Genomic DNA, 17,665 nt, shown 5'->3' on the forward strand with positions numbered 1-17,665 from the left:
TGAAAGCTCACAGACTCAAGTCCCAATCTGTACAGCTAAGGAATTTTTGCTATCATATTTTGAGACACCTGAACTCCACGTGTGAGCATGAGATCAGTGGTGCAGCTCAGTCAGGGAAGCACTCTGGGATTTCTCTTTGGATGTACTCAGAAGGACTGTTCCCTCCTGAACGACAGTCAAACCTCAGAACTGCAGCTTCTATTCCAATTCAGTGACTTTGAGTTGTGAGTAAAAAGTTGGCTTGTGTCAGAATTGAAGTCATTGTGTTTGAGCTTTTCCAGAGTGACAACTTTTCCTCATAGTTTGTTCAAAGTTTGATTCAACAACCAGAAATGCTTTTTGGATTTGTCTTATGCCTGCGGTAAAACATCTAGTTAGGCTCTTCCCAGTGGGCTTAAGAAATAATTCTTTGACTTTGGAGTCTGCAGACCTTTATTGTGACCTTTATCCCCGTGTCGTCTCTCACGGAAGTGTTAATTTAACCTAAGTTGACAAAGTGACCTTACCGACATTGTTGAGGGCACTGCCGGTGGATGGAGAGACCTGGAGAAGTCGTGGGTCAATGAACGGAGTGAAGGAGGAAGAAGACTTGTGCTTCTGCATGTTGTTACTAGACTGGCTCTGCAAAGAAGGAGTTTTGTAAATGTTTAAGTGTTGTTTTTCAAAGACCATAAACATATGCAGATATTACGGACAAAGATAAATGGAAACACTTAACACAGTGAAAACACAGCCAGGCAAACTGAGGATTTTGGTATGTGTTGCATGCAAATACAGTGGACAGTCATTCAGGAGGTAAACTTATAAACAGTGAAACAGGCAAAAAGGATGATGAAGGCTAAAAAAATATGAATACTGCTGACAAAACAAATAAAAAACAATAACAACACAAAAGGGAAAAAAATGCCGTTTAAAAAGTGTTTCCTTGGAAAACATACTTGCGGTTTCACTCCTAGCTGCCATCTGTGCTACCATCTATTGTCTGGAGAATGTGAGAATATAGCTTGTTTGCTGAAAATAGGCAACATCAAGGCATACAAATTGATTTAAATGTTTTGAGGAATGCTTTTAAGACAAAAGACAACCCCCAAAAACTGAGCTAACAGATCTATTGCGATAATAAATATATCAAGGAGATATTCACAAAAATGCAAGCTTCCACCAACACCAGCATCTCTCTGTAGAGAGATGGTGTGTCAAAATCTGAAAAACTGAAAAAACAAACAAACAAAAAACGAGCACTCATCTTATTTATTTGAATGATTTTAGTTGTTTTGGGGAGTTACAGTGTTATAGATGGCAATAATTATAAACGCTCCCTTTGACACTCCTGTGCAAGAAATGAATACCCTAAGCCAGTGTCTGCGTTGGGACTTGAAGACATACCTCTGTGAGGATGCCAAGCTTGTCCAAGGGACTCTGTGGGGACATGGACGAGGGACTGGCAAGGCTGGAAGAGGAAGGGGAGTTGGATGCAGAGGAGGAGGGGGAGGAATGGTGGCTCTGCTGGATCAAGTCTGGGAGATGGTGGATGCGACCAGCAAAGCCATTCCTGTCCGAATGCTGTATGGGGTGATGATGGTGATGATGATGGTGGTGGTGGGGGCTGGGGGTGTGGTGAGCGAGGCCCTGGAGCGACACCGAGCCGGGGCTCGGGGCAAAGCCTGCATGCATGCCAGGTGTCTGCGTTTGGCCTGGGCCAGGGCCCGTACGCTTTCTGTTGTCACCTGCACTCTGGAAGTAGAAAGAGGGGTACACAGCTTTGGGTCTAGATGTGTTCCTGATGAGTTCAGGGGAAGGGAAGGTATTAGCTAGAACAAAGGGTATACTAGAGCGGCTATTCTACAGGCGGAAAGAAAACTCTTGTTAGCAGTTGATTACATGGTAAGATAATACTTTCGTAATGCCCCAAAATTACTTAAACTGACCTTTTGTAGTGTGCATTGGTCCTAAATGTATGTGAAGATGACCTACGTACCTGATTCTTTTTCTGTCACCTGATCAAATGGCTTTTTAAAAGTTAAATGTCTGAAATTGTTCAACACTTCTCTGTATGCATTATTAAACTCTGTCAGCCTTTTATGCTTCATTTCTTAACACTGAGTTGCTATCCACTGGCCAAAAAGTAAGAACATGACCAACGAAACATACAAACAAAATGGATAAACGGTCGGGGTATGAACAAACAAAATGTACAAATAAAGGGAAAGCTAAAAAGTACGAGGTGAACGATTGGTTGTTCTTTTTCCGATCTCCCAGTACCTGTCTGACAATCAGCGTGCTGTCTTTGCATGGCGTTGTGCCCGCGTCACTCTCGCCCTCTTCGTGGACGATCATGGTTTTCACAGACTCCGTTTCTCCGTTACTCAGCCGAGAAGAACTGCAGGTGAGGGGAGGAGAAGTTCAACACAAACACATCATGTTTGGGCTCCAATATGGTTTTACACACCCGTGCAAGCCATGAGAAAAAGCAGCTTTGTAAAAGACAGACACGGCACTCAAAGGTACTCTGCAGAGCCGAAGGTGATGGTTGCCCCGGACTTTACCCAACGAGCCAACAAACAGCTTGCCTGACAACAAATTAGCCAAATGTCCTCTGCACATAGGCTCAAAGCAGTCTCTACTGTGCTCTAGGAGGCTTTCTACATCTCGCTGTAATACAGGTGTAGGTGAATGTGCTGTCTACACCCATAATATGACTAAGTGTGACATTAGTTTAAGTCCTGTGGCAAGTGCATGTTGATTATCTCGGGAATCAGAATCAGAATACTTTATTAATCCCAGAGGAAATTATGTGGTTACAGTTGCTCCAGAACAGTAAGAACAATAACTAAATGAAATGAAATAATCCAGTATATTACAAAATGTAACAGAATATAAAAAAATAGCTCCAATTATAAATATCCCAGTATATCACACAAATTAAATACATATAGTTAAAACTGAGGTGATCTTCTTATCAATACATTTGTTGTTTTCTTTGTAGAGGATATGATATTAAGAGTGTGCAACTACTCCAGTGTGTACTTGTGCTTTAGATAGTATCTGGACTTAAAGCTTAAATGTTTAATAGTAGTACAGCATTTGATTAAAGAAAATAAAATGTGATTTGACTGGTGACTGCAGACTTTCTGCTTTGTTTTATGCACACAAGGCTCCTCCTTATTTAGACAGGGCTGGTCCTGTCAGCCTGCAGGCATTACCAAGACGACTGCAGTCTGGTTTAACTTGCCTAAAAAGGCTTTCAGATAAATCAAAATGCATCTCTGCTAAGCAGGAGCATAAACTCGTCCATTAACCCGAACCGATGAATTCTGCTCTGAAAGTGTAAAGCCTGCAGGAACGTTGTGTACATACACAGCTCTGGAGTCCTCCGGGCCAGAGGTCGACTCTTCACCTGCCTCCTGATCCACCTCTTCATCGTCATCTTCGTCAGTGGTGTCCGAGTCTTCACTGGAGGATGAAGGGTAATCTGTCACCTTATTTGGGGGGCGAACATCATCCACGGCACGCAGTTCTTTGGCCAGAGCCGTCAGGTCCTAGAAGCCGAGACATAAAAAGTGAACCGTGTTTTAATGTGTTCAGTCATTCTTCCTCTGCTGATGTATTGTCCGTTCTTCATCACTGCATATTACATGCAAATAGCAAGGGGCACTACGTAAGATTTGCTGTTAATCTTGCTTAACAAACGCAGGAAAGAGAAAGCTGCTGGAGAAGAAGAATGGTTATAGATGTGCGCCAGCCAATGAGAAACCAACGGAAGAGCAAAGCCAAAAGAGAAAAGAGAAAAAAGAGATGACTCCAGAGCAGTACAGCTGGTGCTCCTCAAGCTACAGTAGGTAAGGTTAGTGGATTAATTCTAATAATGAAACAGTTGTTAGAGCTGCAAAGATGAAAAATTAAACCAGCTCAGAAAAAATAGTTAATTTATTAAGTTAAGAGAAGCCATGAGTTAAAAAGACCACCGCTGAGGAAGAGACCGCTGAGAAGAGAATGTGAATAATACGTGCAGTAGACCCCTTCAGCCAATAAACTCAATCCAAAGATAAAACAAGCACTTCTTAGCCTGAGCAGACCAGTCCGTTTATTTTCATTCATATACCCACACACAAAAAAGACTCAAGCAGCAAGATCCCTGTCACAATTTGTTAATAATCACACTCTCCATCTATCTAACAGCAACTAACTGGACGCAACACGTAACAGTCACCACGCACACAGAGTTTAACTAAACCCATCCCGCCTAGTGAGCTACTGGCTAGTCAGCTCCGGGTCCACTCTCACCGCTGATCTGTTCGGCCTGAGCACGTCCCTCCTCTCCTCTGGTTTTTTCCCAGCATTCTCTGGCCGCTGGAGGGGTGAACCCTCAGATTTAGAAGAGGCTAAAGGAGGTGGAGGTGATAAGGTCAGCATGTCGGAAAATGTTGGAATAAAATCTACACGTTTAACTAATGTTGTTAGTGATTTCACCTACATGTTATTACACACTTTAGCACAGCTATGTTTGAGGTGATTTTTTAGTTATATTGTCCACCTCCTGCATGTTTCTAATTGCTGACTTGGTTAATGTATGTGTGAACTCACAGCGGGCCCTGAACCTCTCTCCTGAGCCACAGTGAGAACCGGGCTGAGAGCTGGAGTTACTGGAGCTGCTAGAGGAACTGGAGCCTCCGCTGCCAGTATTACTGGTCGTTCTGGGAACCAGTTTCTCCACTCGTTCCCACAGCAGCCGAGGCTCCGCTGCACTGCAGAGGCAACAGAGTCAAGAGAGTCAGGTAAACTATCATAGATACAGAAACTTTTAAACAGCAAATTAAAATGTTATAAATAGAGCACAGCTAATTTAACTTCTTAAATTCGCTAATTATTACTGACATGTTATTGGATTACAGTTAAAGTTCTTAATGAGCAGTGTAAAAACGCTAAACACTTGAAATTACAGAAAGCCAAGAGTTTTAGATATTAAAAACAGCACTGCAGGGTAAAGAGGAAGGAAGAGAGATGGCACTCCATGAGAAGGTTTGTGGTTTGGAAATAAAGAGAGAGACACATTTACACACAACTATAGAAGTAGAGACAACAAGGTTAGACAGCTAGAACTATTACATAAAGCCTCCCACACAACTCCGCAGACTGGGACTGCAACAGCACAGACAGTGAAGACGCTGAATTAATTTGTCAGATCCATCACTAAATGAAGTGTTTTTGCACAGCCTTTGTGAAAGTCTTTTCTTTCGGGATGTCTTTGTAATTGCAGAGTTGAAAACAGGAGACTGGATTCAACGTGCTCTGAAGCACGTTGAATCCAGTCTCCTGCTTAAGACACTGGTGGAGTGCCACAGGGTACTATTCTGGGCCCAGTTCCTGTCGTTTAACGAATTATATTTTTGTTATTTCAAAGAAGACTCACGTGTCATACAGATGCTTTTTAAAAAATAGCAAGCTTGGCTTTTCTTTTCTAAATATCACATATCTAGAATGTCAGCCATATCGTTTAAAGGGCACGTTTCCAAATTTTGGAAATGAAAAAAAAAAAACAAAGACTGCAAGAAGAAGAATGCAGTAGTAAAGCAAAGAAAGGAAACACATTCACACAACACAGGTTACGAAAGTTTACCTGGCAGCATTGTGTTGTGCTGCGTGGCTGCTGTGTACGGCGTTGCCAAGGTGATGAGGCGAATCTCGCCTCGGCAACACTGGGGACCTTGATGTAGTCCTGACAGGAACCTTTTCATGATAAAAACAGTAACCAGCTTACAAATACACACATTTTAGGCATGGATGTGCTGCCATGTGCCGTGAATATGCAAATCACATATTTTTAAACTTCACCGTCACATGAGTGTGTCACCATTTTAATCCACTGGAAAACTTCAGAACTAGTAAGCTATACCACAACATGTCAGGATGACTAAGGTAAACATATTATTTGGCTGGACTAATCGTCAGACTGGATTCCCAAATAGAAACAATAAAATGGTATAAAACTTCTAGTTTTGAATCCCTCGATGTTGCCCAGCGTCAGATTGTTTGCTTAATTACTGCACCGATTATTGTCAATTACATTTTCACAATTACTAGCTGTTAGATTCTGCAAGCATTGAATAAATCTTATTAAAAGATTCATAACCTTTACTGATTTTGTAGAGATACCTTTCACTCAGTGATATAAAAGTACAGATTGTGTGTAATTAATTCAGGCCCAGAGATGAAAGCTCCAGTCAGTCAAATTAAAGTCTGACTTGGCAGTAAAATTACACCCAAAGCTTAAAAAATATCCAACAAGTAATAATTGTCACATATTAGAAGGATATCAGAATTATCAGGGGGAAGGTGTGAGTAACTGAAGTGTTTTAGTATTCATGAGTTCAGCAAGCATAAAACAAAAGTGTTAAAATAAAAAGTAGCAGCTTTGGAAGCCAGACAGTTGGTACAAATCTTGTAACGAGCTTAAATGTTGTTCTGGTACTGTCAGGATAAGTAATCTTATTATCTTTAATGTAAGGGGGAGTAGACTGCCTTCTAATAGAATACACAATAACTGTGTTCACATCAGACTAAGTTAAACAGCTGGGTTTGTTTAAACAACGCACCAACAAGCTCACATTTCAGGTTGGTGATGACGTGACTGAAACAAAAACACAGGATCTATGCGTACTGCATCTCTGCTGCTTATGAGCTGCGCATCTCTGACGTGACTGCCTGTTGTGTTCTTACAGTATCTAACTTGAAATGTATAAATGTACGTACGCCAACTAAAGCCTTCATCGTAGTCACAGGTCACGCATGTGAGGCACATTTTCCCCTAAATCAGTCACATGTAAATTCAGTGAAGCCAACGCAGAGCAGAGCAACACAGCCATGCACAACAGAACCTTCAGCCATTTATTTATTTAAGAGTTTAAGTTAGGGACAACATGGGAACAGTATGAACTGATGTTACTGATTGGTCAATCTTTTCTCAGTAGCATTTTCCTCTATTTTAAGGCTGAACCTGCTTGTGAGGTCCACCATTGTTTACTTGAAGCTTTCCCATTGTGTTGCATTGACAGGGTGGATTCTCTTAGGAAACGACTGTCTTCTTATGCTTACATTCCTCATCTTGTTATTTTTATGTTTTTTTTGCGGTGGTGCAGCAAAAGTCTAAATTAGTGTGGTGAGGGAAGAAAAACGCAGCATGAGGCAGACTGTCTCGACTCGTCCTATAAGTGGAACAACAGTCGAGTTATAGAAAGGTCACGGATTGAATGTTGTGATGCATTTTAACTAACAGCTATTTTTGCATGAACAAGAAATTTCACCACACAGTAACTTCTTCTTTTGTCAGATATTGCGTGCAAAAATTGGACTAAAATGCCCTGCAATATCCAATTTCCTCACATACAGTGGATATCGTGTTTCTTGGTCTCCATACAAGGAAAAAAAATAACAGCTGTTTAAATTCTGATATTGTATAAAAAAAATGGTGGGAAATAATTACAGAAGACTGTCTTATTCAACTAATGCTACCACACTGGGCTTCTTTCTTCTAGTCCTTACCCTCGGTGGGACCTCCGCTGAAGGGGCTGGTTCATGGGGCCTAGGCTGAGGATGGGGGTGTGGGTCAGTGCGAGCAGGCGTTGATGATGAGGATGATAGTGGTGATGATGATGATGGAAGGTGATGGCGGGATTCGTGGCTGTTTTGAAGGTGGAGATTTTCAAAGCTAGGGGTAAGCGGCTCTGTGAAGGAGTGCGATCGTGACACAACAGGCGGAGTGGCAGTGGAGTTTGATGAGGCCACGCTGCTGCTGCTCTTTAAAGCAGCCAGATGAGAACGAACCTTGCGGACGACACAAAACAGAACACAATGGGGGAGCGCAGGTCAGTCTGCATGCAGGGTATTCAGACAAGGAACAAGCTCAGGGACTGTAGGGTATCTTAAGGGGTTTGTCACATTTGAGCTAATGTTAGTAACACTAACATTAGACTTCTCAAATGTGGAAATCAGGGCGATGCAGGTCCTACTGGTTATTGTAAGGTTATTTTGGGTGATTCATAATTAGATGTGGAACAGTGAGAGGGATCTTACAGCATGAAAGGATCCAGCAATGAGCAGAAAGTAAAAACAACAAAGAAAAGCTGCGATGACTTAACAGAATGACACATCCATACACTGCAGCTGTCATTTAGCTCCTATTTGCTGCCAGGCTTCAGCTGAAGAGCTCTTCTGCACATTCAGTTGGTAAAGATGTAAATGAGAGGATATAATTACATTATAGATTTATTATAATGCTCTTAAAGTAGATGGAAGATGACATATTTAACCTTTTGCTGCTACAGTATTCACTTTTTCCAGTGGCATTAAGTTCAATCACGGATTCTAGATGGAAATGTTCTTTCAGCTCAGATGCAAGGATTTTCAGTCTTGGTCATTTGTGCACAGAGCATTTATGATTTATAATAACACACGGTGTCAGATATCTGATGTGGCGAGTTGATCTGACAACTTGGCAGAAGCCAACACGATGTTAACAACCACTGCTCTGAAATACTAGATCGTTTTAACGTCACAGAAGCTGATTTCAGTTAGAAATTGACACAGCTTGTCTGTAAAATCAAAGAAGAGCTGTAGACATTTTAAAGGCAAAGACTCAAATCTTTGCAAATCCCCTTAAGAACCCAAGAGTGCAACAGGAGGGGAGAAGGAGCACTCGTGAAATAGACATATCTGCACGTCATACCTGTTATCACCTGGGCCACCCTCTTTTTTGGAGAGCATAAATTTTACTGTAAAAGCTTTTAACTTAAAAAAAAAGGTAGCCTGGATAAATCAGGGAATGACACAAAATATAAAAGAAGACATAATTCACAGGGAATGGAGAGATTAAGCTGAATTGATCCAGGAAAAAAAATATTGAGTCATGCTTTTACTGGCTTGGCTTTTAGTCAGCTTTTTTTTTTGTGGACATTTTAGTCCTTTCGATATACTGCACGGTCCTTTTAGATCACCTTCAAAAATTATCTGGAGATGATGCATGAATAAGGAGTAAAAACAGGCTGACATGCAAACAAGCGTGCCGACAGAACCACAACGGTCCACGCAGCATGCACACATTCATGGCTGGGAGTGGAGGAAAACATGTGACTTTGATAGTGGGCACTGCACATCCTGCCTTTCACCTTATTCATAATCACCATCTTAACCTTAACTAGTTTTTGTTTCCATATTTGACAGCAGTGAGATTTCTTTAGGAAGGCAGCTAATAAAAATACCTCACGTTGGTTCTTAGGCATCATGATATGAGACCTTTGTGTGGTGAATACTCTATAGGCTCTCTGTTAATGAGAGTAATCCACTTTTAACATTATGGGTTAATAACGCTCTAGTGAATTACATCGTCACACCCGCGGCCAACACAACCCCCATCCTACTGAATAACAGCATCATTTCTATATAATGTAATCTGTGTGACATATCCAAAACAGATTGACTTAATATGAACTGTGATTATTCATGCTTCGTGTGCTCAATCCTTCACTGGGAAAATGACTAATACTGCCTGAGTCACCCTGCAAAATTTGGATGCCCATGAATTATGAATGTTTTAATCACCAACACACAATAAGGAGTTACAGCATGTAGAGCAGAGATGTTCAAACCCCCCATTACAGCATCAGGCAAATCCCATAAACACACACATTTGCACACCTTGTGGTAAACACACATCTGGTGAAAGGGCTTTTGTTTGCATTTACATATTGGGAGGACAACTTGTCAGTCCAAGAGTTAATTATGGCAGAAGGTTGGACTTGGTTGATTTTCATTACCACAGGGAAGCTGGGTGAAAAAGGGGAGATTTCTTTTCAAATCAGTCAAGAGTTTTATGCTGTTCCACATTTTAACTGGTTAAAACGAGGGAAATGAAATTGAGGTAATAACAAGCCCGAGGCTGAAAAGAGTCATGAGAAGTTCAGCAGCAGCACACAGTTGGAAACATTATTCAGATGAAACGACCTCAAAGCTAAAGATACAATCCATGAAGGCAGAGAAAAAAAGCAGAACAACTCCTAAACTGAGAAACAATAAATCTTCCAAAGTGCAAAGATTTCAGTTTTCCTCGAGTCACCTGAAGGAGAAACCTAATGAATTATTATCAGGGGGAAAAAAAATCACAGATAACATCTTGAAGCAATGTTCAGGTTATTAAGAAGGTAAATGGACTTTTCGAATAAACCAGTATTTTGTGAAAAATGAGCTTTTCAAAGCATACATGCAAGGGTCTATAACACATTTCAGCATCATAAATCCACTCAAAGTTGGCAAGGCAATTCGGCAATATAAGGCTGACAGCATACTCTTAACCAGGGGTGTCGAACACATGGCCAGAGGGTCAGAACTAGCTCTCCAAAGGGTGCATTTCAACTTATTAATTCATTATTAATTTTACAGCCTTCTTACAGACAAAGATGTTAACTATGGGTTACAATACCACAGTGACATAAGGTGTTTAAGCTTTGGCTCTTTGATTTATGACAGTAATGTTTCATTTTAGTGACAGTGAACTGACTGCAGGAAGGAGGGGAAAACTGAATAAGTCATTACGCTATGACTTTGCTTATCATGCCCACTGCAGATCACGTCCGGTACGCTGTGGCCCAGGAACGAATAACTCTCGCCCTAATTTGGCTTGTTCACATAACTGAATGACAGGTTAGCAGCCATAAAGTCCTCAGGCATGCTCAGCCCCACCAAGCTCCACTATTACTACTTCCATGTAGAAAAAGGGAAGTTGATATTACAATCAGATCTTGTGTCATGCAAACAATATGAAACTGTCAAATACATGAATCTCTCTCTCATAATCTCATAACCCCATCCACTGCTCAATATGCTCCAACACCCTTTAAGATGTAAATCACCAGTGGACTGTTCCTAGTCCAGTGATCCAGTGGACACCAACTCACAGCTGTAAATGTAAAAGCAGAATAGTTTAAGAGAAGAAGAAATGGTTTGAAGTCACTCTTACCTGTGGTTCCACAGGCCGGTGCATGGCCTCAGAAGCAGAGTTCCCATTGGGGTATGAAGACTCAGATCGCGGCGGCACCGGAGGCTGCTGTGGTTTGGTCTGAGCCGCCTGGGGAGAACCCTGGACGTTCTTCCGATATCGCTCGTCAGCCTAAGAAGGACACGTGCAAACAGCAGCATTAGCAGCAAGTTGAGAATACAGGTGGGTACAGGTCAGTACACGAAGAGGAGAAAAGACAGAAGCCATCAGCCGCTATGGTTTGTTAGTTTCTTCCAACAGAGAAGAAGTGATTTGTTCTGGCAGTAGTTCAAGCACATCAGAAAGTTATCTGCTGATACAGGCACACCAGCAGGGACAACAAAGCACCTCCTCAAAGGCAGCAGTGTTATTGGCACCGCAGTGTTCCCACATCCCTACGAGAAGGACAGCAATTCCATGACCAGCAAGAGTGTCATGCATTTTCATGTGGAGAGAAGACATTCACAAAGGAAAGGTTAGGTCACACACTGAGGTCCAGGACACGGTTCACCATAGAAAGTCAGATTTTGAAATGTTGTTTTGGTTGTTCTTCAAAATGGATATTTGGATATCTTTTCCATTTGTGTTTTTTTTCTTCTTCATGTTGCCACTTTATCAGAAACTTTGTCATTACAGTGTTATCATTACGACAAATATGATGGCTGAACTATCAAAAGATGACTATCCTGTTTGTTCCACCAGTGTTAGGGCTTCTGAGCTGTTTTGGCCAATGATGTGCTTTTATTTGGCGAGCGTCTCTGTCATTATCCTTCCCAATAGGCACTAAAAAGGATACCAAATGCCATAAAGAAGAAAGAGACTGTAAGTCACGCTGAGCACTAACGAGGTGGCTCGTTTTTATTAATGTGGGGACAAGGACTACCATGAGGATAATTAGAGACCAGTTGTGTCCTTCTTTAGAGGGAGGAGCTGTTCAAGTGAGCATTTCACTGCAAACTCACGAGAAAAAGCTCAAATGACATCTGCTCATACACTGTAAACAGAACGCTGACATAGCCACCATGACACCAACGTTTGGGCTTCTGCTTTGAAGGCCAGATTGTCACTTTCAATATCGATGTCTTGTGTTTTTGAAACTAGATGATAGGAGCATGGGGGTGGATCTGACTGAGAAACCAGGGATTTTATGTTGTACCCTGATTTATCATCTGCTGTACTTGAAATGGGGCTATAATTTGCAAAGGAAGCATCAAGATTTATTTAATAAAATGTGAACTTGGCAATCGAGACCCTAAAAAACTGATTACTGAGCTCATGCATAAAGGGAGAAGTAGGTTCATTTTCTCACAGGCTTCTGTACAATCTTACTTATCTTGCAACCAGAGGAGTTGACCTCTGTTGGCCATTAGAAAGAATGCACCTTTAAGGCACTTCAACATTGGCAGCCCTTTTCAGACTCAGAGGCTGTATTTTTTATTCTATGTTTCAGGAAGTCTGAAGGAATCCTCGAAGTGAACATGAATATGCTGCATCTAGATATTAGTTTGTTGGTATTTGGTATAATAATTTCTTTAGTTTCCCAACTTTTTTCCTATGAGGATTTCACAAGTATTGGAAATTAGCAATACTATAAACTCTACGTGCAGCACATCAGTTTCATGCTCCATATTGGACCTAAACATTATTCTCCCTTTTGTTTCTGTTTCTCTCTCAGTTAGCCCTGTTCCTGCTACAGCTGTCTCTGGAGGAGCTGATGCTTCTCCAAAGTCAGCTTGAAAAGATCTATAACATCACTTGCTTTAAAGATTGGTCTCAAGTTGAGTTCAATTTATTAGAACTTCATACTTAAGTTCACCTAAATAGATAAAATAACTGCTGTTGGTCCTGTAACACAGGCATATATGTGCGTCATGGACCTGTTTAATTATTAGACATGTGAGTTTAGAAACAGTCTAGCTACAGAGCTCGTCTACAAAGCCATTCACCCCACACCATCAGCTCACCGTCACCATCTACACACGATACACTAAAGACAGCGGGAGTGAGTATACACAAGCAAAGGAAGCATTTTAAAAGCAGTCACTGTGACTGATCAGCTAACGAGGTTCACCTCTCTGACTGGCTCAGAGTCAGGGGCGGGGCCTTGAAGGTCAGCCACTGGTAGCCTGCTTTCTGTAGTTTTTTCCAGACTGGAGGCTGGACTGGGCCGTGTCTTCTCACTGTCAGTGTTCTGTGGTTGTTTTGTTGTTTCCTGCTCAGGGGCTTGCAGAGGCTTTACCCTGTCAGGTTCAGGGTTCTGTGGGGGTTTGGGGGTCTGTTGCTGGGCTGTTTTGCTACTGTCCAAGTTCTGGTTTTGCTGAAGCGACAGCAGGTAGGCCTGCTCCTGCTGCAGCTGTCTCTGGAGTTTCTGAGCTTGCCGCTGCTCCTCAAGCTCCCGCCATTTGTACTCCTGAGTACAGGGAGGGTCAAGTTGAACCAAAACCGCTAGCACACATAGGCTGGTCGACACTTACTATGTCCAAAAAAGTCCTTTTTGATACTTTAAGGGATTAAGAATCCATTTAGATGACCCCATACAGTTACACCAACCATCAGTTTGGAGTCACATGCCAGCAGTGACTGTAGGAATACGACTGTATGAAAACTATTGTGTAGAAGCTAGCATCAGAGATGGAGAGAGCACTTTGTTTTGAAAGCCTCTTGGTGGTAATGGCATTATAATATTGCAAGGCTTTTAACTAATTTCTTACTTTTATTACATATTATTTATCCTTATATATAAGGATATATTTATATCTAATATATATCCTGTAACTGTGAGCAATGACATCACAGCTGTTAACAAACACGGCACACATAGCTTTATATTCTAGTTTCTATAAGGCTGAGTGTCTCAGGTCCTAAAAATGTTAAATGCACCCTTTATGACTGAAACACTGCTAATTCAACTCACAGTGTGATTTGACTGTGCAAAAATGTGCTCTGTTAAAACATTGAGTTTCAGGCTAAGTCAGGCTTTAGTGGAGAATTTAAATGGGAGGAGACTAAAAAACAAACGAAAACAAAACAAAACCAAACAAAAAAACTAAACCATCTGATGGATACTGGTGGGGGAAAAAAGGTCCAACTGCACGCCTGTTAGACCGCTGTGGTGAAAAGCAATTAAACCAGTGAAGCATTAATACAGTTTTATGCAGTGGGACAGTTGTGCCCATTGCCAGAGGCTCCATCTAATTATAGGTTGTTAATTCAAACATGTAACATTCATCCCTATAATACAGCTCAAAGTAATGTGTTTCACAGTTTAAATAGAAGTCAGCTTGTTTTTTGCACGAGTTTATGAATGGTGACTATGCAGGAACCACATGGTCAGAGATTAAGTAATGGTTGAAACTGGAAGTGAGGATGTTAACGGTCATATCCTTTTATTATGTGAATATCCGCTCCAAACCCCAAAAGGAACAGAATCCTTTAAAAAGAAAAAGAAAATAACAACATGGTTTGAGTATCAGTATCGCCTCCCCTGACCCTTTAACATCTGGAAGAGGGGAAGCCCTCTCTTTCCGTGGGATGACTAGTTTCCTGCTGATGACATCACCTTCACTGAGAGGCTCGTAAACATCCTGATTTCCCCGGCAAAATCTGAGAACGCTCATTATACTCTGACCTCAACCGTTAACGGCTCCCCTCGGCTTCACTAAAGTCAAAAGTTATTTCTAAAAACTTGATGAAGTTTAGCACAGAAGGCAAATGGACTCAGGAAAACTCATGTAATGGAGGAATAAAGTACCTGCGTTAGAAAATTTAATAACCTGGGAGCTGCAGAAACATTAAAATCACTTGGGGCATGAAAGCAGAAACAGCATTAAGCTCATTTAGATTTTTTTTTTAAATGATAAAAGGGGGAAAATGAAGTTGAATGTGACTCACCAGAAGCATGGCCTGTTCATGGAGGAGCTGCTGTTGCAGGATCTCCAGGTGCCTCTGCTCCTCCTCCAGCTGTCGACGTATATACTCCTGTCAGTCAGAGTCCACAGCCATTAGTTAAATATCAGAAAGGTGGGTGTAAAAGCTCATCCAAATTAATCCAAATCCTAATTAAAGTTGATAAAACAAATCTTTCAGTGTCTTGCCCAGTCGATTCCCTCCTACCTGCTCGCGGTCGGCCCTCCTCTTTTCCTCCTCGGCCCTCCTGCGCTCCTCCTCTTCTTTGCGGCGTCGTTCCATCTCTTCGATGCGCCTCTTCTCCTCCTGCTCGCGCCGGCGCTGCTCACGCTCCTGCTGCCTCCTCATCTCGCGCTCACGTCGTTGTTGCTGGAGGAGTTAAAAAAAGAAAAAAGAAACTGCTCATCGTCCTAGTTCTGATTTTTGTCAAGTCATACGAGACACTGACCTCATGTTTCCTAATCAGTGCTGAACTAGAATCTGCATGACTGGCACAATATTAATATTTTAATTTGACCTGGATTGGTAAGAGAAGCAACGTGAGACCGCAAAGTGTGCGACTCACACGAAACGGTTAAAACCCTGTTCAAACATTCAGCACACTGCTGTATAGCGCACATGGTTATTGCTCTGAATTTTCCTCCATAACGATAACTGCCTTTGGTGCCACTCGAGTGGCAGCGTCTGGGGCAGAAAAATGAAGCCGCTCTAAAAGTGTATGAAAGTGGTTCTTTGCCACACTCAACCTCAAACACTCCTATGCTAAAAGGCCCAACATTACAGCATCATTTGGCTTAATCTAAGGCAAATCAATGAGTTACTGGATAATCTCCATGTTTTAGGTAAAGTCTGCGGTGTCACTGTGATGGGACTCCAGACGTGTCTCTGCTTCATCACACCAAGGAGATACATGGTGAAGGCTGCTTATAGAAGTTACACCTTCAAAGCAAAACAATCAAGAGGCTCAAGAGAATCAATTTTCAATCATTTTCTGAGTTCAGCTATGTTAAGATCTCTCTATCACACAGATATAAAAAGATAAAACCATGAATTTGACAGAAGAGCAATCTGAAACTTTTTAGAGGCCATCAAGGATGAATTTTAACCCTGCAGGGGTCAAAACAGGATGAGTTATAGATTAATTTGGAATGCACTATGTTGCAGGTCATCTCTTTAATTATTTTATTCACGGCTGTCGAGGATTTACACAGCTCTACCAGTGTGGCTCAGAGTTCGTTTTAACAGCGATCCAAATTGTGTTGTTTTTGTTTGTTTTTTTATTTGGGGTTTTGGGGACCTTTTAAACTCAGTTTGCAAGTATTTTTGAACAGATAGACATCAGTATAGGTTGTGGCAAAAATGTCTTATTGATGTGCGCAGAGAAAACATAAATACTACGGAGGTGTATGAGCTGGACAGACAAGTAAAAAGACGATAACATGTCAACATTTCAAGGACTGCATTAACACTGGATATCTTAATCAGTGTGAAAGTTCAGGCCTGACAGGCAGCGTGTTTTTGTTTAAGCTTGGCTCTCTAAGCAGACACATGAAGAAATTACACTGATTTCTGTCTGTGAGCGAGTTGTGACAGGGTGCGGTGAACGCTGCGGGACTGCAGGTCACGGATTGCGTACGATGACGCATCGTGTTTGCACAGATTCTGTGCTCAGCATTCAAGCTTCCAAACGTGGGGATCTATCAGAACAGGAGAGCACATGTACGCCGATATTTCAGTGACGTGGCCAGCGTTCAACTGTGGCTTCTCGCTGTCTGATTCATCCACAAGCACCGTCATGAATCAAAAACGGAGCCTTGAGCTGTAAGTGCAGTGGGAAAACACGAGCAGAAATACAACTTTGTTCTCTCTCTTCCCACAGAGGCCTTACACTTGTGCAGTGCATTTATATGTGCTCAGTGAATTTTTGAGCGTGTTTAAATTTGCTTTTTTTGGGTGAGTGGGGGTGGGTTGTTTCCCCAGTCCCTCTTTTAATATTTAGAGCTGTCTCTTCTCTTTTTCCTCCAGAGAATTTAGTTCAGTCGTGTCCAAATTTATAATCATCTATTTGAAGCTTTTTTCCTCCCTGCACTTCCTTTACTCCTCTCCGGTGTTACTGAACTTTTTTCTCTCTCTTCTTAAGAACAGAGGATGAAGCCAGGTTCAGAAAAGTGATTATAGCTTAAAGAGATAATAGGACAATTACAGCAAAGGTGTTCAAATTCACTCTCTGGGGAAACCAATTAACTTTTTTCCCACTCTAGTCAAAAATTGATTTTGGAACATTATATGAAATTATCAAGTACAAAATCTAACTGCTATCCCCCCGAGTAAAACAACTTTAATCTCACCAACATAATGTACACACATATTAACTGCAGCAGACAAACTGGCTAACCCCCCAGGGTTCACTGCCCAAACAAGATGAGCTGAAATCAAAGGAACAAGGACTTTTCTACTTAGTCATTCTAACTTTCTGCTGAATTTGTCGCTTTGAAAAAACAGCAAAGTGTTACTGATTCAGATCTGTTGAATTTTATGTTTTTTAATTTATAATTCAAAGCCCAAGAAGGACCAACAGTCAGTTCCAAATTTAAAATGACACGAATCAAAGCTGAGAAGATCACTCAGTTAGCAGTTCTGATTGCAAAAGTCTTGTTTTGACAAGTCAAATTACTTTTATAATAAACCACAAGTGTCAGAGGTGATGTGTGACAAGTATAGAGTGAAAGGGAA

At 41.5% G+C, this 17,665-nt stretch overlaps 1 protein-coding gene across 1 annotated transcript in view; it reads right to left on the minus strand.

Annotated features, from left to right (window-relative positions):
- LOC102310984 (mitogen-activated protein kinase kinase kinase kinase 4) overlaps positions 1-17,665 on the minus strand; it is a gene marked incomplete in the record, with an annotated part of 101,660 nt that overhangs the window by 19,051 nt on the left and 64,944 nt on the right. The window contains 12 exon segments of the mRNA XM_005932555.3: positions 507-621; positions 1,387-1,734; positions 2,263-2,380; positions 3,358-3,539; positions 4,285-4,382; positions 4,585-4,745; positions 5,618-5,727; positions 7,540-7,821; positions 11,009-11,158; positions 13,098-13,436; positions 14,918-15,004; positions 15,140-15,301. Of these exon segments, the coding sequence (XP_005932617.2) occupies positions 507-621; positions 1,387-1,734; positions 2,263-2,380; positions 3,358-3,539; positions 4,285-4,382; positions 4,585-4,745; positions 5,618-5,727; positions 7,540-7,821; positions 11,009-11,158; positions 13,098-13,436; positions 14,918-15,004; positions 15,140-15,301 (2,152 nt within the window).

Source organism: Haplochromis burtoni, unplaced genomic scaffold (genome assembly GCF_018398535.1).
Source record: "Haplochromis burtoni strain Fernald_Lab_line unplaced genomic scaffold, NCSU_Asbu1 Contig_154, whole genome shotgun sequence".
Lineage (NCBI taxonomy): Eukaryota > Metazoa > Chordata > Actinopteri > Cichliformes > Cichlidae > Haplochromis > Haplochromis burtoni.